At 36.3% G+C, this 22,768-nt stretch overlaps 1 protein-coding gene across 1 annotated transcript; it reads right to left on the minus strand.

Moving 5' to 3' along the window:
• Window positions 1-913: 913 nt before the first annotated feature.
• On the minus strand, window positions 914-21,792 carry SLC10A2 (solute carrier family 10 member 2). The gene is made up of 6 exons (XM_043998420.1): window positions 21,413-21,792; window positions 11,425-11,543; window positions 7,561-7,649; window positions 5,155-5,330; window positions 3,465-3,622; window positions 914-1,041 (listed from the first exon to the last, which is right to left on the minus strand). The coding sequence occupies exons 1-6, from the start codon at window positions 21,784-21,786 to the stop codon at window positions 914-916; spliced, it is 1,044 nt and encodes a 347-aa protein (XP_043854355.1). The 5' UTR covers window positions 21,787-21,792.
• Window positions 21,793-22,768: the final 976 nt, after the last annotated feature.

Below are 22,768 nucleotides of genomic sequence, written 5' to 3' on the forward strand. Positions count from 1 at the left end.
GGATGCTTTATAAGTATTGATCATTTGACTGACATAAAACCTTTGTAACTTTTCTGATAGCAACAGAAAAGAAAAAAGGTACTCCAGTTGGAAAAGGCTCTGGAAAATTCAGAAAACTATGCAAAATGAATGACTGAAAATGCATTTATTACACTCCTATAACGTGAAAAATGCTGTAACATATATAAAACATAATATATACAATTAGTTTTTGTTAGTCTCCTGAAACATACTGTTATAGACGATTACATTTTTGAAGTGGATCAAAGGATGGAGAATGTCCATGCTGAGTAAGACGGATGCCTCTAACTTTATGCCTTGTGGGCATTCAATAAATGTTTGTTGAATCAAATTGATTCCGTTCATAGTCATCTATGATGTTAGAGTATCATTCTGGGAACAGGCTTGGTTTTCTTGTTGCTTTCCTTTTTTCCTCCATTCCTTAGAAAGAAAATCAGATATTGGCCTGTGGTGTTCTCTGGCAGATTATCTTGATGCATAGGATTCAAAAGTTTAGAATAAAAATGGTTTTAAAATGTCACAGGAATGTTCATTCCTTCATTCAGATAAATACTGTAGCTTTCTAGCAACAATGAATGTCAGATTCTCATCTCAGGATGACAAGAAACTCAAAGAGTTACCTAGGAGGAAATCTAGTGCAATTGTTATAAGGTCCTTATGGTGACCCTTAGACTATTTGTTCTTGGCAGAAATTAAACTCAACTCTTCTTGACAAATCTTTGTAACATCAAAACAGGGCTACCAGTAAGTTATCATGGAATTCAATATATGGCTTCACTCAGAAACCTAAATTTAACTTTTTTCTTGGTCAAATGTTTTATCAAATCAAAGACTAAAAGAAGTTACAGAACAAACATCTTCCTTGGAAGTCTTCTCCTGTCTCCATTGGAGTCTAGTCTTCATGCAGAGAAAATCCTTCATTCTGCATAGAACTGGATGGCTTAATGTCTGTTTCATTATCATTGCTCTCTGCAAATTCCGAACTAGTTTTGCCAGTCTGTTTCTTGTATAAGACATAGCCTAGGGAAATGCACACACACACACATATACAGAAAAAGATTACTAACATTACTAATGATAGGCTGCAAAATATGGAAATGATTGTGAAAATGACTTTTAACTCACAAAACACTGCATTTCTTAAAGGCCCCTGAATATTCTAAAGAAATGGGAACACTTGGAGACAGTGATTATTTTTGAGAGAGTACTGAGGCTGAAGCTCATTCATAGGTGTCCTGAACTGTAGGACACAATGCAAAGCTGTTGTGTGACATGGGAGAATGAATGGATTATCCACATGCCTACTTTGAGCACAGTTTTCTTGTAAAGTTGTAAGCAAGAAAACCATTTTGATCTATGATACTTTGTTGATTATAAAGAATTATAAAGACTGTAAAGGACAAAATCCCCAAACACAAACACCTTGTGACATTGTAATGATTCATCTTATTATGAGGAAGTAAGGAGAAGAATGCATTGTCATTTGACTTGCAGTGTGTTCCAACATTTAAGTCTTAGATTCTTTGGATCATATGTAGAAATTCACAGATTTAATAAGACTACCAGGGTTGACTCCTTCAGTCTTCTCTTCTCCACTCTCAGCATCCTCAGTCTCCTTTAGCTGATCCTCATACTGCATATTCTCTAGTGTGTTCCTTTCACCATTCCAGTGGCCCTCCTTGGAACCTCCTGGGCCTGTCACTGTCCTTCCAAAACTGTGTTGCTCAGACATTTACACAATATTCTAGATGAGCAGAAGGTACTGGGGGACTATCTAGTCCCTTAGTATGGATAGTGTGCCTCTCTTAACATAGCATAAGGCAAGTTAACTCTTTTGGTTTTCATGGGGCAGTATTGATTCATTTTGAGCTTTCTGCCCACTAAAATCCCTTAGTTTACTGAGATTACCCATCTAGTAAATAATAAGGCCAGAAATTGAATTCAGGTCTTCAAATTCTCTATCCTCTGCTAGGTGGCACAGTGGGTAGAGGGCTAGGTCTGGAGTCAGGAAGACCTGACATTCAAATCCTGCCTTAGATATGAGCTGTTTGTCCCAGCGCAAATCACTTAACCTCTGCTTTAGTTATCTCAACTGTAAAATGGGTTGAGTAATGGTACTTAACTTCAGACGTTGTTGTGAGGATCAAATGAGATAATAGTTATTAAGTGTACTGCACGGTGCCTGCACATAGTCAGCACATAGTAAATGTGTTTCCTTCCATCCTTCTTTTCACTACAGTAAATATCTTCCTTCAATGAAAGCTACTCACTAATAAACATAAAATTTGGAAAAGTAGACCTATGTTCCAATGAGGATGTATGCTGAGAGAATTAGAGCCAAGAAAGCAGATCATATTGTGATTAGAATCCACAGGCAAAGAGAAGCATACTGGATTCAAGGCTTTGTTTTTTGAAAAGTCATAGCTAGAGGCCTTAAAATGTTTTTCATAGCGTAATATCTGCATTCTTATTGTCTTTCACCTTTTCTGAATTCCCCATTAAAATTTTAAGAAACTTTTAAAATCCCTATTGTTTCTTTAATAGAAAAATGAAATTTAAAATATATGAAAGTGGGGGCGGCTAGGTGGCGCAGTGGATCAAGCACCAGCCCTGGATTCAGGAGTTCCTGAGTTCAAATCCGGCCTCAGACACTTGACACTTACTGGCTGTGTGACCCTGGGCCAGTCACTTAACCCCCATTGCCCCACAAAACAAACAAACAAACAAAATAAAATATATGAAAGTGAAAAAAAAATCAGTCTTTGGAAAATGCAAAGGGAAAAAAAGAGGTTTTTTTTTTTTTTTTGTTGTTTTTTGTTTTAGGTTAAGGCCCTTGGGGTGGAAATGAGGGAAGATAAAAATAACATACCTAACCTCTCCACCCACCTAAATATTCTGGGGGTAATGGACAATCAAGGTTCTCAATTTATTCAGGTAAAACACACACTGTGGGCTGGATTGCCTCTGTATACCTGGATTTCAGGGGATTCTGGGATTTTGTGGTGCCCAATTATTTTGATCCATACCTCATTTATCTCCTTCAATCTTATAGACATAGCCTTGGTTTCCAGGTAAAATATCCTTGGCATACTTAGAGAATTATTTATTTGGAGATATTGGATTTAACAGAATAATCAGTCAAGTTCTTTTTACTTGGATCAACCCTTATGTACCATTCAAGAACAGTATGAGTTCCCAAAACACTTAGAACAGGATGCCACATTTCATGTAGATAGTTCTTACTGGTACCCATTGCTGAACTTGGAACCTTTTCATCTGCAATTGGGCAATTATAAAAATATTATGGGTTCCTCCCTCCCCCTCCCTTTTGTTTATTTGCAAAACTAACTACCAAAAACCAGGGAAAGGATAAAGCTCATTTTAGCAACTCCAAGATTTTGGAAAGAAGAGTATCAGGATGTAGTATGATTGATATTGCTTACATCCTACGAGTATTCCTGCCATCACAAGCTGGAAAATACTGTAGATGAGTGGAAATGTAAACATTTGATTCAGCTCTTCAGGGGTGAAGGACAGTTGTACTATCGTTGAACACAGCTGAGTGTTCTGCATTCCTGTTTCCAACGACACTGTACGACATCTAAAGGTAAATTAAAATAAATGTTCAGAGAATATCTTAGTTTTTCAAAGTACCATGAAATATGTGTTGTGTACACACATATATAAATGTACATGCATCTATGTAAACATATATATGTATTTATATATTTATAAATTTAAATGACCTGTGATTCTATTAGTGAAGGGAATTCTAGGGGAGGAATCTCTTTTTCCATTCTGCAACTTATAGACTTATAGACTTGACTGGGGCACTGAGAGGATAGATTATTTGCTCATTGGCATATAGCTAATATATGTCATAATCAGGATTTGAACCCAGGTCTTTCTGACTCTAAGGCTAGTCCTTGCTCCATTATGTGACTTTTTTGGGGGGGCAGCCAATGAGGGTTAAGTGACTTGCTCAGCGTCATACAGCTAGTAAGTGTCAAGTGTCTGGGATCAGATTTGAACTCAGGTCCTCTTGACTCCACTGCAACCACCTAGTTGCCCCAGACATTATTTTTTAAAGGACTATACATATAGATGAAAAACATAGATTCATTTCTATGGGCATTGCCACGTGGCATAGACATCACTTTATCTTTCTCAGTTATATTCTCATGTACTGTGGAGGGCTCATAAGTGCTCAGTACTCATATGTCAATCAACTGATGTTGCCATTCTTTTGATTTTAAATTGCATTTGTCAGTTGTGGGTCCTGATGAGGACTGACATGGGTTATTTTCTTTGTTTTTTGTCATTTCTAAGTCTTTATTCTGTTGCTGAAGAGTGGAGAAAGTCTATTGCAATATTTCCTACCCACTTCTCTGTGGTGTAGTGTATAGAATGCTGTACCTAGAGTCAGGAAGATCTGAGTTCAACTTCTGACTCAGAGACTTGATAGCTGTGTGATCCTGGGAGCGACACTAAATCTCTGTCTGCCTCAGTTTTTTTTTTCCCACTTGTAAAATTGGGATAATAATTACACACCTACCTCCCAAGGTATGAATGAAATAATATCTGTAAAGCACTTTGCAAGCCTTAAGGCATTATGAAATAGCTAGTTATTGATATTTTATTAGTAATCTATTTCTACTTCTTTCAACCTTGACTATCTATCAACTCTGAAAGCTTCTTTCTTCTACTAGTTTAGACAGAGGAGGACTAGAAGAAATATCTCTTCCTCCATGTGAGGAAGCATTACATCCACAAATTTCCCACTGAATTTCAATATTCATCATCTTTTAATGATGATACTTCTAAGACTTCCTATTGGCTGGAAGAGCCTTTAGTTTTTATAGTATTCCCTTAATTGACTTTTTGTCAATTTACATTTATGGAAATAAATGTAAGAGTATAACTTTGCGGTGTGTTAAGTGATCCCAAAGAAAAGGAGCCAGAACAGAACATCACTATTTCTTTTCTTCATCTTTTACATATTTAGGTATAATCAATGAATGTATATGATTTTGTTCTTGGGAGTAGTGGGCTGGGAGGAGGCATCGTTATATTTTGAACTATTGACTAACTTTGGGAGTTATCTCCAAGAAACAAGCACCAGACTGAATGTACCTCTGCCAGTTCTGACCAGCTATCCAAGCCAGGAGGAAACCCAGTGAATAACCAGCCAAAGGAAATATTGTTCCTATAATCCACAATTTAGGATTAATAGTCCAGGAACCCTGGTACAATATGCCTCCAGTCACAGCTATGATCACTATGAGAACTGCCCCTGTGATGGAACCAACCTGAAAGGAAGAGGAAAAGCATGTGATCAATCCAAATACATAGCTTGTCAAAATAAAAGTCATGAGGCTAAATAAATCCTTTATAGCATTTTCTAGAGGCAGAGCGATATGATAGAAAGTGGGAAAGAGCCCTGGACTTAGAAACAGGAGTCCTAGCACTGGGTTTTAGCTTTTTCCTCTTATAGAAAAGTCACTTTACCTCACTGAAACTCATTTCCCTATCTGTAAAATTGGGATGACAATAATTGTGCAGCCTACCTTTAAAGCTTTAAGTATCTTAACAAATGTTGAAGTGCCTCTAGGAGGATGAGAAAAGGAAATACAGAACTGGTATGAATAAGTCCCCAAAGTCTCAAATTCAGTGTCTTTGGGATGAAGAAGTGTTTGCTAGCTTGACTGTGAAAATTAAACATGATCATGTCCACAAAGTACTTTGTAAGCTTCAAAGCCCTACTTCAATATAAGCTTCCATTTCAGAGGGCAACAGAATTAAGCCAAGACCCCAACATTTCAGTCCTGAACAATTGTGGGTTTTTTCATCTTCAGATGCAATTTAAGATTCTGAATGTAGTTCCATGTTTTCAGGAGAGAACCAGCAAGTGAACTAATACATTAGATGGGGGATTGTACTAGATTTTGAAACTCTATAATGATAGATATAAGGTTCACATACAATTAGTCTAGAAATAATTGCTCAGTTTGTATATTGTAGCTTCTCATCCCCTCCCCCCCCCCATATTTGCTGTTCTACTATTTTGGTATTGTCCTATTCCATCCTTCGTTTACTTCTTTCCCACCTTTGCCAAAGAACTATACTAGGTCTTCTCTGTTTGCAGATGATAACTATGCTATCCAAAGGATCATGGATTCATAGGATTTAGATCTGAAGGGGACCTTGGAAGCTATTTAGTCCAACCCTTTGGTGTGGAAGCAGACTTCTAGAGAGGTTAAGTCTGAGATCACACAGATAATAGAGAGGCAGAGTCAGCATTTGAATACGATTCCTGTGAATCTAAGCCCAATGCTCTGTCCCCTATCATATCACTCCCCTCTTTCATCTTACTTCCCTGTATTGTTCTTAAATGATATTGGAAAAACTGGAGAAACACTAGTAGGGTACCATTATACCTGAAAGCAGGGCATACATCCTGCTCAATAGGTCATGTGAATGAAAATGCTAATTAATGCTAACCTCAATATCATAAAACTACAGAGGTAGAGGGGATCTCAGAGATAATCTAGCCTAATGTTGGTTCAAAGAATGAACACTTTCTATCATCTGGGTGTTTCCTTTCAACTTTGGTTTGAAGATCTTTAGCAGCAGAAAGCTCATTAACTTCTGAAGAAACTCAATTGTTGGGAACACTTGCCATATATTGAGTATTTCCTTTAAAAAAGGAAAGACATATTTAAGTTTTTCCTGAAGACTTGAAAAGATATCGAACACTGAAGGATTTGTGGAAGTTGTAATTAATTGTGGAAATTAAATGTAGGAGATATGGGTTCTAATCTTGGTTCCATCACTTCCCAGCTATATAACTTTTCCAAAGTTCTTTAACCTCTGTGAAATTTAAGTTTTTTCATCTGTAAAATGGGATTATAATACTTGCATTCTGAGGGCAACATAAAATAACATATATGAAAGTGTTTTGAAAACTATAAAGGTCTGTAGGGCATTTTTATCATTGTAATTTTTTACTGTTATCTGTGTTCTCCAAGGATTTAATGGATATTGGGAAGTTGATTGGAGAAGAATTTTTCATAGCTCATTTAGTCAGTCACACTTCCTTTTCTATCTCTACTATATACTACCCCTTCTATATACATACTATTCCTAGTATATAATTCAGTGGTTGAGATTTTGCTTCCAGATTCTCAAAGAGTAGGAAGCACAATCAAATACCAAACATTTTTCATGGTCATTCACATTTCATGTGAAATACCTTCATCTTCATGAAGGATATTGGATTTGTAGTTTAAGGAGAATAAAATGCCAGGCACCATTTTGCACATTGAGGAACAGCTTCCTCATATATAGTGATGGAAATGTAGTTTGGTTGTGTTGATAGAAAAATAGCATACATGGAAATGCAGCCTGGAAATTTTCTAGACTTCCCAGGAGAAAAACATATAACTCAATAAAAATATTTTAGGGGTATTAAAGAAAAAAATAATTTCCCTCATGATGTCTGGTTATTTATGTGTGGAGAATGCTGAATAGGATTCTTACCTTAAGTATGATCTTGGCTTTCTTTGGCCATTTGTGTTTGACAACTATTCCCAAAGAAATAGGAATAACAAGAGAAACTAAAGAAATACCTAGAAATAACAAAAAGGGAAACATCACTGAGAGCAAAAATACCAAAGAAAGAAAAAGAAACAACAAGAGGAAGATCATTTTGAAAGGACTTAGGAGACGCTTTCTGGTCCCACTCCTCTATAGCTGAGGTTCTCTCCAGTTATAAATTTATGATCCTTTAATTCATATCAGTGGTAATGTGGAGTAGTAGCTAGAAAGCCTTATTCTGAGTCGGGAAAAACTAATCTCCCTCTGGCAAATACTAAATGTATGAACTAAGTGGCGCAGTGGATAGAGTGCTGGGCCTGGAGTCAGAAAGATCTGAGTCCAAATTTGACCTCAGATATTTACTACCAGTGTGGCCTTAGGCAATTGATTTAATAACTGTCTGCCTCAATTTCTGTATCTGTAAAATGGAGATAATAATGCACCTATCTCCCAGAATTGTTGGGAGAATAAAATGAGATAATATTTTTCAAGTGCTTTGAATTTTAGAAAGTGCTATACCACCACCACTGCTACTACTGCCTTGGGCAAGTCATTAAACCATTTTATGTCTCAAGCATTAAGAGAATTAAATAATCAATAAATAGTCTCCCTATAGATCCTTTTATATAATTACCAAATTTCTTTTCTATGTTTTAATATCACTGTCTCTTAGGATTACCTTTGGTCTAGGTTCAACTTTACGAATGCTTTTTAGCAGGCCCTTATTATTTCTAAAAAAAGAGGGTAGTGGGAATTCCTTTTGATTCAGAACTCAGTATCCTAGAATGAAAAATCATGGGATCATTGATTTTTTGTTTTTTGCAGGGCAATGAGGGTTAAGTGACTTGCCCAGGGTCACACAGTTAGAAAGTGTCAAGTGTCTGAGGGCAAATTTTAATTCAGGTCCTCCTGAATCTAAGGCCAGTGCTCTATCCCCTGCACCACCTAGCTGCCCCCAAGGGATCATTGATTTAAAGCTGGATGACATGTTAAAGCCCTTTCTGTCTCCTTTTACCAATGAGGAACCTGAGACATGGAGAGGTTAAGTGACATCCCCAGGGTCATACTGATGGTCTGAGATAGGACTTAAATCCAGTTCTTCATGACTCCAAGATGGCCTTCTTCACTAGGCCATGCTATTTTCTTTTCGTCTTTGTTTTTATGAGTGTATGTTAATAGTTAATATGGAATCAGGGCCCTGTTCCTGGAACTAGAGAGTTGAATGCATGTAAAATGAGTCTGAGTGTACAAGGCACTCTGAAGACCCTCACATGCTGATGCCTTCCAGGGCACCATTGCCTCAGTCAGCTTCATTCAAATCCATGGCCTAGAGGTGATAGACTAGAAGGAAAAGCATGCTTTAAATTTTTCTTGAGATAATCTATTTGGAAACCTCTTAAGTAATTACAATTCTTTGCAGCTACTTGCTCATGCAGACTTTCTGTTCTAGCAGCCACAGCATCTTGTGTTCACACTCCCTTTTCCCATCCCCCTCACTTCCTCCCTCTCAAGCTTCTCCTTTTTCTCTTTATCCTTCCCTCATTCTTTTTCTTTTTTTCTTCCTTTTTCTTCTCTTTTTCTTCATTTTCTCTCAATATCTCCTTTCTCTTTTTCTCTCCTTTCTCTTTTTCTCTCCTTTAACTTTTTCTTTCTCTTTTTCTCTCCTTCCCTTCCTTTCTCCCTCTTACTTTCTCTCCCTCTTTTTTCTTCTTTTATTTTAAATTGATATAATAATTGTTCTGAGATGTAGTAATGAAATAAGAGAAAATTCATGTCTACTATTGAAGTAAATTGCACTCAGGCTTGGAAACAGATTCTAAGCAGTCTAAGATTGGGAACATTAATTAAAATAAGCAGTTGTGACAGAAAAGTTTTACTCCAGTACAAAAAGGGGAGGGGGAGAGCACCTTCTTTATGGCTTTTATCTCTTCTGATTAAACAGGGGTCAGTCACCTGTTTAGCCCCAAGTTTCTCAAAGTAGAGTTAAATAGGTATCAGTGGCAGATTTAAGCCAGGTAATTAAGAAGGAAAAAAGGAATCTGGGGGGAAAAAGAGATGAAAAAGAAAGGAAATTGGGAAGAAGAAAGGAAGAAGAGAGAAAGAATGGAAAGGGTCAAAATCCAACTAAGCATTTTCTGTATATTTTATTGATGACAGTTCTAAGTAAATCTAAGTTTCCTTAGATTCTAATTTTATCAGGTATGGGGATATTTAATATTTATTGGATTTCTACAATATGCTGAGTACCATATGGAATACATGCATATTCCACATAAAGCCTTCCATTCAAGAGTTATTTATTTATAAGGGGGAAGACTACTGAAATTCTAATTATTGACAAGGCATGTCATTTCAATGATTTTGCTGGTAGTAGTGATTCTCTTACGCATGCCCTCTTACCTTCTTGTGAACACTTGAATGTATTTACAAGTAGGTAGAACATCTACTATAACATATACCAAAGTTAATTAGCTCACTGGAGAATTGAACCCATAATATTTAGCTTGTTAGTACAGTTCTTTGACCAGCTGCAGCTAACCAGTGGAAGATTACACATGGCACAGGTGCTGTATGTAAGAGTGGAAAAATATCTTATTGGTGACTTTCTATAGTGAAGCTTTTCCCTTTGGATTTCGTTTTATTTTTGATGTTTCTATTCATGATGTTTCCACCCTTTCTCTAACTACTTTACTGCAGCTCCAACAAAGCAGTATGAAAATTCCAGAGCAGTTTCTAGGCTTAGATTAAGAGAATATCAGATTTATCACTCACTCAATTGTGGAAGATTCTTATATGTTTCAGGAAGATCTTAAATGACAGAAGTCAGGAAATAATACTTTATATAATTATAAGGTCTTAGACATTTTAAAGGTACTCTAACTAATTCACTATTTTTCCCCTCAGTAAAGAGTAAGGCTCTCTATTAGGTCATTTGGGTAGTCTGGTATTCCTATTTTATGATTGAGGGAACAAAAATTTGGGACATTAAATTTAGAATTAGAACTAGATGGAATTTTAAAGAAGGCAATATTTGTCTTCAGTAGCCAGAATCCCTTTTTCTTGTGTTTCCTTTACCTTCATATGCCTAGTATCCTCATGATCTCCCCCACCATTTCTATCAAAACTTACTCTTAGAAAAGGATTCAATCTTATTTATTTCTAATTTATTGTGGCTTTAAACCTTGTGTAATTTCTGTGAGACAGTCAAATATTAAGGTTTGTTGCCAATTATCAGTAATTTTGGAATGAAAGACCATTTTCCCATTAAAGAAAATCCAGGCATTTTAAGAAAACTGTGCTACTGATTGGACAATCTCTGTCTGGGGTATACAGGTAAGTGTTTAACTACTAGGCTGAGGATCCAAGGGATGTATGCATAGATATTTTGAGTTTAATCTGCATTATTAACACTTTCTTAAGACTGTACAATCAATAAAACAATGAACAGGATTTGTAGCAATTGCTGATTTCTGAGGTAAAAATGCTCCCACTGAAAATTTAACCATCAGCTCTAAGTGACATATTTTAGATTACATACAAAGATAGAGAAAAGACTAGACTCCAAGTCTCTATTCTGTCTGCTATACCAGATGTATATATGTATGTATGCATTTATGTGTATGTATATATGTGTATTGGTAATATATTCCTCTCTCTATACTAGGAATACTTTAAAAATAAAAAAAATGACTTGTAACTAGTGGAAATGAACAGTAAAAGACATCCAGGAAAATTAGGGAGGAAGAAAACAGAAATAGTTTATAAAAATATTAAAGTATCACATGGGGAAAAAAAACAACAACTCACCTAAACTATCATAGGGAATTTTAATTGACCCAGTATCTGTCCACATTTTTGTATAAATAAAGAGACAAAGAGGCATCATTCCCAAAGCAAGCAGTGTAGAACATGTTGTCATACTGATACTGTAAAGAAATGGAAAAATTTATTAAATTCGTAGCTTTCCCACCCTTTTTCCAAAATGAAAGTCTCTCCCCCCCTCCACCACCCTCACAATTCATAGTACAACATCCAGCATGAGAGTATCAATAGCAGTAGCATCCTTTAGTATGCAGAGATATTGAGATGGCCATGTGTGTCCTCTTGCTTTCCTGTTAAACCCCCTTTTCTCTGTACTTTATCCCTCCCTCATCAGGAGCACATTTTATCCTCATGTGCTGCTAAGGAATCAGCCATATCAACTTAACCCTAGTGAGATCAAAGATCAAAACACACAAACTAGGCTCCCAGAGTCTCTTGACTCCTTTTCCCTGGAATCTGTCTCAGGGCAGTAAAATAATTGTGATTAATAGTTATCAAAATTCTTGTGGAAGTTCCATATTAGATCATTTTACATTGGCATCAAGAGTTTTCTGGACACCCCTTCCCAAAGAGGAGAAGAATGAATCTCCAAGGAAGCATTTGGGGGGGTCAGTATATATTTTTAAAAATGTTCATTAACCAAGAATAGAAAGAAATTATTTTTAATTATAGCCTAATCTGGAAAGGAATTTAGAGATCATCAAATCAAAAATTTTAATATTATAGATGAGGAAACTAAAAGCCAAAGATTAACCTGCTCAAAGTTACACAAGGTCTACAGTGGTAGAGTTAGGATTCAGACTTCAGTGTTTTGATGCCAAATCTAGGGCTCTTTCCTTGGACTTATTTCCTTTTCTGTGAAATAAGGGAGTCAGCTGAACTGATCACTAATATCCTTTTTTGGGGGGGGGGTGAGGCAATTGGGGTTAAGTGACTTGCCCAGGGTCACACAGCTAGTAAGTGTTAAGTTTCTGAGGCTGGATTTGAACTCAGGTCCTCCTGCATCCAAGACCAGTGCTTTATCCACTGTGCCACCTAGCTGCCCCTATCCTTTAAAATTTTTTTTTAGGCAATTGGGGCTAAGTGAATTTCCCAGGGTCATATTGCTAGTAAGTGTCTCAGACTGGATTTGAATTCAGGTCCACCTGACTCGGGGGCTGGTGTTCTAACTACTGTGCCACCTAGGTGCCCCACTAATGTCCTTTCAAGCTCTAAGCTCTATTATGCTTTGATCATCTCCTAATAGAATTAAATTATAGTTATAAGGAACATCGTATAAGCATTGATATCTGACATTGAATAAAGCATGGTTTCTTTGTGCCATGGTGGATATTGTACTACTTTCCAGGTTCATCCCAGGAGCAAGGCCAGTGGCAGACTTGTTATTTGTGGTGTGATACTAGCTGGTTGACTTTGTCTGGGCAGGCTTAGTCTATTGGTGATCTCTCTCTTTTTGTTGTTGGTGATATCTCAATGAGTTATAGGAAACAATAGGAGGGCCGGTATCAATAAAATATTCAGTTATCCAAAGGCAGGAGGCATTTGGTATGTCTAACATCTCTAAGTAAAGGTTAACAGTATGGCAATGTCAGGATCCCAGGGACAAGACAGGAAAATACCGTCAATAGTCAAGCAAAAATTTAAGGAAATTGGTCACCGAAGAGGTTTGAGCTCATTTGAAGAAGTGTGAGTTCAATTTGCCTCACTCAATATGATGATCTCTTCTGGAGAACTTCTGAGTCCTACTTGACTCATTCTCCTAATTTTCTGAACAAGCTTCAGCTGTGGACAGCTCTCCTCCACTACTAGCACTCGGTATCTCAAAAGCAGCTGTGCTTTGGTGGTGGCAAATGGTTCCATAGAAACTTAAAGCACACAATTCCAGAGAGTAATGGTTTAGTGTTACTTCTGCCAGGGGCATTTGTATTTTTAAATATGGGACATTGGATAACATACAGTGATTCCAAGAAGACCTAAAACCCTTCAAAAACCAAATAAAATAAATCTTTAATGATAAAATTCCAGACACCTGGTGGTTAGGGAGGGAAATAATTTTGGCCTGAGGGGTTTTTCCTGGAACTTCTCAGATCTCAGCACACCCTATAAGGTCAACTCTAAAAATATGTATGTTTTTTTGTGAGAAAATGTGCATGTGTGACTGAGCCATGAAAACTTGCTATGAGAGCTGTGTTGCTGTGTTATTGCCGTGCAGCCTCTGGTGCACCATGATAATCATTTCTGAAGGCTAAACTTTCATGACTGTTATTACAGGTATCCAGGTTCAACCATTTTATTACAGTGGTGTTGTGTTCTACTGACAATTCATATTCATATGGAAATTAAAGTTTACCAGATACTTTCTTCACAACAACCTCATGAAATAGGGATTGCAAGTATTATTAAAATCACTTTACAGGTGAGGAAAATGAAGCTCAGAATGGTTGTATGACTTGCCCAGAGTCATACAGCTGGTGAGGATTGGAGCTGAAATTGACACTTCTGGCTTATTCAGTGCTCATTCCACTTTACTCAGAACAGAACCTCTGATAGTGGCAGACATTAGGAATGACAACAGGCTTCATTTTTCTATTGCTGTGGGACACAAGAAGATAACAAAACATGGTGGCTACAGAAAGCTGCTCTGTGTGGGTATGTGTTCGTATGTCAAGAAAAAATGCTAAATGTGCTTAAATATGCAAAAGAAATAAATCCTTAAGTAAAAGGCTTCTTTTGCTTTTCATTAAGGTAAGTAAAATGAGGCTTCTTTTAAGTAAAGATGAGCATGTTAGCTTCAATTCACTTATTCATATATAGGTATCTCAACAGAAATATTTTCTAAAAAAAAAAGGGGGGGGATAGTGAATAAGAAGCTGTCCATAAATACTTGAATTCAAGTCCAACTTCTCATATATACTGGCATTGAGTCACTTAGCCTTGCAGTACTATAGACTATATTTTAGGAACATAAGTTTCTGAGAAGGTACACATTGGATTTGTAGAGGGAGCTTCTTCTTCTGGGAGGTACTTACACATATGATAAATATACGTGTGATAACACAGTTCTACTCCCTGTAACATAAGGGAATGGGAGAAGGTAAAGGTAAAGGATTGTTTAGGAAAATGATCCTTCCTATTCATTCATTTTTAGGAATAACTTTTTTCTTGATGCTTTTATTGATTTCAGTTAAGAATAATTTGAAAATATCATATTCACTGGTGGTAAGAATAATGCTCTTCCATCTTTCTTTTATAGAAAAAGAAACCCATCATCAATACTGCTGTTTCCTCCAGGGATATAATCTATTGTGGTGGTAGGATAACTCCATTTAGATAGGAAATATGAAAAAATGAAATGAGGGATTTTAGATTTTTTTTCTATTTCCCTGCTTACTTTTTGTTCTTCCTTTTGCTTTCTTTTCAGGTGTCTTCAAGTCTGAATTGTTATTAAGGGGCTTTGTAGAAAAAGTATGGAAGGACTTGAAGAGGATAGAACAATACCTTGAAGATCTGTGAGAAGGAAGAGATAGGAGTGGGAGAATTAATCAGATATGTTATAATTTTCAAGATAGTGAAAAGGATAGGATGAGATGGGTCATGGGGGAAAATATAACAACAGGAAGTTGGGGAGAGTTATATTGGATAGAATTGTTGCTGAAATATACAAGGCACAAATGAGGAACTTTAAGGAGGAGAGGGCTTGCCTGAATGACAGGAGAATTATTTTTTTAAAAAAAGAAGTAATTTGAATAGCTGCAAGTGTGGTGGTTTGACAGCTCAAAGATACCTGTGAAAGGAAGAGATAGAAAGAAGAGAAAAAAACAAGTCTTGCACCATAGCTCTATTAACTGCTAGCTAACAAGTCTGTGGAAAGAAATAAATGGAGAGAGATATAGGGATCTGTTAGTGTCAAAAGAGAAGGTAGGCAGAAGATGAAGATGGTGGTCATTGTATTTGAAGTAGAATAGCAGCTAAGTGAGGATCATGTGTAGACTAGGGAGTCATGAACAAAGAAAACAGAACAATGAAAACAAAAAGGGAAATAAATAATGTAAAATGAAAAAAATTAAATATAGGGAATGGGGAAAGGAGCCAGTGCCTAGAGATAGGGTAGCTAGTTTCTAAGACTACCAGTTATCTGCTCTGTATTTATCTTGTGCATACTGATTTATATATATCATCTCCCCATTAGAATGGAATCTCCTTAAGAGAGGAACTGTTTTACTTTTTCTTTATATCCCTAGAGCTCAGTACTTTCAGTAGTCCTTGCCAAATGCTTATTTATTAGCCAATTCATGGACAATTATATCGATAAAGTTGGCAAAAGTTGATTTAGCATTGAAATCAACAAGTAGGGACTAAAGGATTAAAACAATAGTAAGATAGATGAGAGAAGTATTGTCTTTGAAGAGAAAATAAAAAAAGATTTCAGAATCCACAAAGAAGGGGACAGAGTGATAAGAAACAACAGAATTTAATGGATTGGTAAATGGAAGGAAGGGGAAGAATAAATTACAGGTGGGAGTCAGAGGAAAGTCTTCAAAAACATAGGCTATCTACAAAGGAATTGAGATGAAGGGGAAAAAAGAGAATAGTATTTGTCAAGTGTAGAAAGTGTCATTTGGTATTTAAGCCTTTCCCGATTCTGCCAACTAGGAAACTAAATTTCTGTTCTCTTTTATACCCTCTTTCTTTAACACCTAGAAAGGCAGGGAAGAACTGTGAGTGGTTCTAGGTATAAATGCCAGGGAGGCAACAAGGCTGAAGTGGGTTCTTCTGAAGACTAGAGAAGCAAAAACATGTCCTTCCCATCCTAAACTGGTTGCAGACTTGCTTTTGCTCCCAAACTTAGGAGTATTTTTACCTGATAATAAAATGGATCCTCTGGAATGGTGAGTTAGAAGAAGAAATATTAATGAATTGTCATTTAGGAATAATCAAGTCATAAGATACTCATTTAGATCACATATCTATGACGTTGAGAAGTTTTGGGGATTTTCAGTGATCTCTCATCTCTCTCATCTCTATCTCTAACATCTCTCTCTTTATCTATCTATCTATCTATCTATCTATCTATCTATCTATCTATCTATCTATCTATCTATCTATCTATCTATCTATTATCTACCTATCATCTGTCTGTCTGTCTATCTATCTATCTATCTTGGGATAATGTTCTGACTTGCATTTCCTCTAAATGATACTGTCACATAATGCGATCCTTGAAACATTTGGATGAAATCCCTAATAGTTTGCTAGTTTGCCATTTCCCGATGTCATCTCCAAGTCATACAAACCACTGTATTCTATCACATGCAGGCATATATTTCAAACAGGACTTTTAAATTCTTCATAGATGATCTAAAGCTTAGGCTTTAGAAAAGGCATTTGACTCAGAAATGGAGGTGAGGTCATACCTTGGGGAGCAAGTTGGGAGAAGAGGAATGGAAGTACAAGGTATCAGAAAGCACAGAAGGTCACCATATAGAAATATGAATATAGAAATATGAAATTATAAGATAATTTTTAAAAATTTAACTTAATTAATTTTTTTTTTTTTTGCGGGGCAATGGGGGTTTTGACTTGCTCAAGTGTCAAGTGTCTGAGGCCGGATTTGAACTCAGGAACTCTTGAATCCAGGGCCAGTGCTTTATCCACTGCACCACCTAGCTGCCCCTGAATTTTATTTCTAAATAAGTGACAGTAAAAACTTAATTTCCCATTTCCCTCAGAGAATGATTTGTTGATATTTTTTTTGACAGTGCCCCATAGGGGAAATAGTGCTGGGGACCTGGGTTTGAACTGTTGCCCAAACATTTATTAGCTATATATCCCTGGACAAATCACTTTAATTCTCTTAGCCTTAGTTACCCCGAATGTAAAAGAGAGTTAATAATGCATGTATTAAATATAATACTGTGTTGCTTAACTGATTCAGTTGTTGTGAGGAAGGAAAGTTTCGTTAAACTGAAAGGGCTATCTAGAAGTAATTACTGACTCTTCATTTTTTTTTTAATTTACTTTTTATGGTTTTCTGGCTAGCTCCTTCAATTTGAGGCTTTTCCTTCTTGATATTAGCAAGGTGCCTATGAGTCGCTGGTCCTTTGTTGCCCTTCTAATGGACAGATTTTAACTTTCTAGGAAACCAGATAACCAGATTTTAGAATTATATATAAAATTTTAAAAATTAGGCCCTGGGGGGAAGCTAGGTGGCGCAGTGGATAGAGCACCGGCCCTGGAGTCAGGAGTACCTGAGTTCAAATCCAGCCTCAGACACTTAACACTAACTAGCTGTGTGACCCTGGGCAAGTCACTTAACCCCAATTGCCTCACTAAAAACAAAAAAAAAACAAAAAACAAAACAAAACAAAAAATTAGGCCCTGAGTGAAATTATAAAGGGCTTTCCTATGAGTCAACCATATAAGCTATACTGTGTGGACTTTATAACACTTATTTGGTTGCTCTGAGACCTTTTAAGCATACTTCCTGGTTGTTGGTTGTATTAGGATCATAGGGAAAGAGGCTTTTGATCTGGAAATAACTTTAGATTATTTATTCCAAACCCCTCATTTTATAGATGAAGAAATTCAATTTTGTGTAGGCGAGGTTGGTTTTTGGCTAAGTTCCAGGTAGGTGACACATTCTAATACAGTATCATACATAACATCGTGTAGTAGAAAAAGCACTTGATTTGGAGTCAGAGGACTTGAGTTCAAACTAACCCTGTTGCTTAGTGGTTGTGAAGCTTTAGTTGAATCCTTCTGCTAGCAGGGCCTCAGTTTCCCCATGTATAACATGAGGCTGTTGGACCAAATGATCTCTAATGTCACTTCCAGCTTGAAATGCTATTAACCTCTTTGGAAGACTAGGGCATTTTTCCAGTACTATGTCTATAATTCAAATTAAATTGTCTAGCACCTCATTTCTCATTATTGTTCAATGCACATTCTGATTATTTGAGAGGCTTATGCAAATAGAGAAATAGTTTAAGTTGTATTTTTCCCTACAGTTTCACAGATTTATTTTATTTCCCATTTTTAAGTCTTTACTAGATGTAGAAAGTAAGTACTTGCTAGAACATGTTGCATAAAGCATCCCATACTTTCTTTGAAAATATTGGGTTTTTTTTGTTTTCTTTTCACCCTCATTACTGAATATATTGCTTTCCTATCACCTCCCCAGCAAGTCATTCCTTGTAACAGAATAAAAAAGAAAAAGGGGAGGAAAAAATAGTTCAGCAAAATTAACACATTAACTGAGTGTGGCAGAATATACAGTGTTTCATGCTAATAGGGTCTCCTTTCCCCTACAAAGAAGGGTGAGGTACCTTCACATATTTCTTCTTTGGGGTTAAGCTTGCTAATTTTAATGACACTATGCCCACTTTCCTTTGTTGTTGTTCTTAACTGTTTGCATGTGTATTGCCATATTCATCATCTATATAATTGTCCTTATTCTGCTTAATTTGTTTTGGCATCACTTTATATGTCTTCCCATGCACCTCTGTATTCTTCATGTTCATCCTTCCTTACAGAACAGTAATATTCCATTATACTCACTGTCACACTTTGTTTACCTGCTCCTCATTTCATAAACATCATCATTTCTAATTCTTTGCTACCATCAAAAGTGCTGCTATGAAGATTTTTACACATATACATATGTATGTGTATAGATGTATGTGTATATATATGTGTTTCTTTTCAGTCTTTCTCCTCTTTGATTTATATGCCGATGCCTCATAATGTGTTTATTGTCATTTTTGCCATTTTCGAGAATAATTTAAATTGATTTCCATAACGACCTGACTAGTTGACAGCTTCATCATCAGTGTGTTATTGTGGCTATTTTCAGAGTTCCTCCAAAAGTGATTATTCCCATCTTTTGTCACCTTTGCACATTTGTGTATTTGTTTTAATGTTCACTCCCCTTATTGTTAGTGATTAGAAGAGTCTTTCAAATGCTTGCTAACAGTTTATAGTTCTTTTGAGATTTAAAAAAAACTTTTTACCACTCACTATCACCATAACTTTCTGAAATAAAGTATTCCTTCCTGGACAATACTTCACTGTGTGCATTGTTTCTTCTGTAAAATGTAAGCACCCAAGGAGCAGAGTGTCTTGGCTTTTGTATTTGTGTCTCTTGGGCTTAGCACAGTCCTCAGCACTTAATATATGCTTTTTCATCTATTCATTGGGAAATAATTGTTGGTCTTACATATTCGTTAGTTAGCTGGCATATCTTGGCTGTTATGTTTATTAGAGATATCTGATTTTTTCACAGATTTCTTTTTAATTTCACATTTTAAAATCTTTTACTCAATTTATTGGCTAGAACATGTTACATAAGCATCCTGTAATTTCTTTTAAAATATTGATATTGAAAATATTCACATTAATATCATCCCTTACTTCTAAGAAACTAAATAATTTTCTTAAGAATATACAACTATCTCAGAGACATTTGATTAGACTGTACAAAATAGTTGCCAGAAAGGAATGGTCATTTGAACAGTCATACAAGTAAAGCAGCCTAAACATTCCTATTATAAAAGGAAGCTATAAAAGATGAGATATTTTCTTCCCTTCTGAAGAGACAGTAAATGCTGGTATTGGGAAATACTATGCTATTTCACTGAAATATTAGAATTTTCTGGGAGAGTAGTTGTATTTATGCTCAAGCTTTATCTTCATGCAAATACACTCCAATTAGGAGACTGGTTAAGATAACTGACTGATGATTGGGCCAAATTGGTCCAGAGACCTCTTGGTAATAGTCACAGGCAAACTAGACATGCATAGAAGTTGATCATAATTACTGTCCCTTGTTCTTTTTACAAAACCTTAGTAAGAAATTATGTAGAGTGGTAGACATTATATTTCCTTATTGGAGAAAAAAGGCAGGACCTGAAGAAATAGATTTATTTCTCACCCAAAGGTCCAGGAGGGAGTGATGACAGAGTTGAGAGGAGAGAAGACAAAGCTTGTGGAATAAGCTCCCAATTTCTTACTCACTTGGCATTTTGTCCTTGGCATACAGTTATATACTCTGCAGTTTCTGCTTTTTGATATCTAATTCATACATTTCTCTATCCTCTTTCCTGAGTACAGTAGCTGGTGATTAACAGGGCTGATTGCCTACTATATGGTATTAATAAGCTCACATTACTTTAACACCTGGATGTTATGTATAAATGCATATTTTTCAAAGGGAATGGTGTGTTGTGAGATTCAGAAAAATGAATTTTTGCCTATTCAAGCTTTTGACATTAAAATTCTTGACCTATTCACTCCACTGCCACATCTTATTTCTATTAGCTTTTTTCTCCCAGTGCTAGTTCAGACTGGAATATAATGAATTGAACAAATATTGCAATTTATGTAACTCTGTGGGAAGCAGGGAGATCATTTTCTGTTTATTTTAGAAAAAGGTACTCACAATTAAAATAGAAAGAAGCAGGTTGTAGATTTCCCTCCTCCCCAAAAGACTAGAAGGTACATTTTGCCTTGGATTTTACCTCCAAAGACAGCCTAATTAACCCAAAGGATTATTTACTGCCTCATCACAGTTTGTTTCCTAACAACTAGTTTAATTCAGTGTGACCACACTTTTTGTTCCCTTCTACTACCACCATCATTTCCCACCTTTTTTGGTACCGAAATCTTTTGCTGACCATTATCACTGACTGGTTTGGAAAATTTCCTTCAGAAATTGTGATTTCCCTCCCAGTGATAAATAGCAATTTAACCAGATCTCTACCAGTGACAGAAGATTAATATAATAACAAGAAGAACAGCTTCTGAAGCCAAGGAGTCTGTCAGCAGCACAAGGAAAATGTTTCCTGCCTTGTTTAATTTCTTAATCATGAGTTAGTTCATTAGATCAGTGGTAGATTCATTCAGAGTTCAGCATGTTACATATAGACTTCTAAAATGACAAATTCAATGTGATTACAATAAGCTTGGCTTCTCTTACCTCAGGTCCATGTCACCATCACACCAGTAAGCCAAAATATTTGAAGCTGTTCCTCCTGGACAACAGCCCATGATGAGCACTGCAACAGCCTGGATGGGGAGGATGTTAAAGGCCACAGAGAGGATAAAGCCTGTGAGGGGCATAATTCCAAACTGACAAATGAAGCCCACAAATATGCCCCATGGTCTCTTTATGTGACCCAAGAATTTAGTGAGTTCCACATTGCAACCCATGGAAAACATCACTAAGGCCAACAAGATGGTAAGAACAGTACTTAGGATAGTACTTAGAATTCTGTTGTAATTACTCTCAGGCAACACACAGGATTCACCCTGACAAATGGTAGCACTAGAAGAGCAAGCAGGAGCATCCATTGCTATTGTGGTGGTTGATTAAGTCTTCAGAAGTTGTTTCCTGAAGGCTCTCCTCGCTGTACACTGAAGGAGAAGGGCTGCCAATTGCAACTACTTCAAACTTTTAAACCTTTGTTAACACGTGTCACTTGGCATCCTATAAAAAAATGAAAACACCTCCCTAAAAAGCAATAAAAAAACAATAAATACCTGAACTTCATGAATACTAGTTTCAAGACGGCATATTATGACACAGCACAAGTTATGAATCATAAAACTCCAGAAAAATTATTGTTTATGGACAGAGAATTTCAATTAATCATTTATTGGGATGACTGAACTATGTCATATAAAATAAAAGTTATGTTAATGTTTAATGGCAGAAAGTTCTGCTGAATATGTATAGTTATTTTTTTCCTTTTCTATGACACTTGAAAGGAACCCAACACAGATTGTTTTCATATTGTAAATCTAAGTCTTGGGAACTTGTTGGCCCCATTTTCCTGTGAACCTAAGGGTTACAACAACGCTTACCAAGATATAGAAATTATTGTGGTGACTGTAGTCAGACTTCTGAGATTCACTCTGGATTGTGGACAAGTGTGACCATTTATGTCTCTCTCCCTATGAAAATGAATCACATTAGTGAGAGAGGCAATTAAAAACATTTAAAAGGATGAGTCCAAGAGATTTAGGTTAAAGTAGTAGAATCTGGTTTTTGTGGAGTCAAAAAAAAAAGTGAGAGGATAATTGAAAAAAGGAATAATTAATTCAAATTTAACATTCATTAAGTACCCACTGTATGCAAAGCATTGTGTGGGATGAAAGACCAGAGACAAAGTAGGAATTAGACACTCTCCTTGCTCTGGTGAAACATATAGACTCCTGGGAGTTAAGATATACACAGAAAGAATTATAAATTGTAGCAATGCATGTTAAATTGAGTTAGAGAGGTGGGAAACCAAGCTATATGAAAGGTTCAAGGCATAAAAGTTCAGAACTG

This window comes from Dromiciops gliroides, chromosome 3 (genome assembly GCF_019393635.1).
Source record: "Dromiciops gliroides isolate mDroGli1 chromosome 3, mDroGli1.pri, whole genome shotgun sequence".
NCBI classification, from domain to species: domain Eukaryota; kingdom Metazoa; phylum Chordata; class Mammalia; order Microbiotheria; family Microbiotheriidae; genus Dromiciops; species Dromiciops gliroides.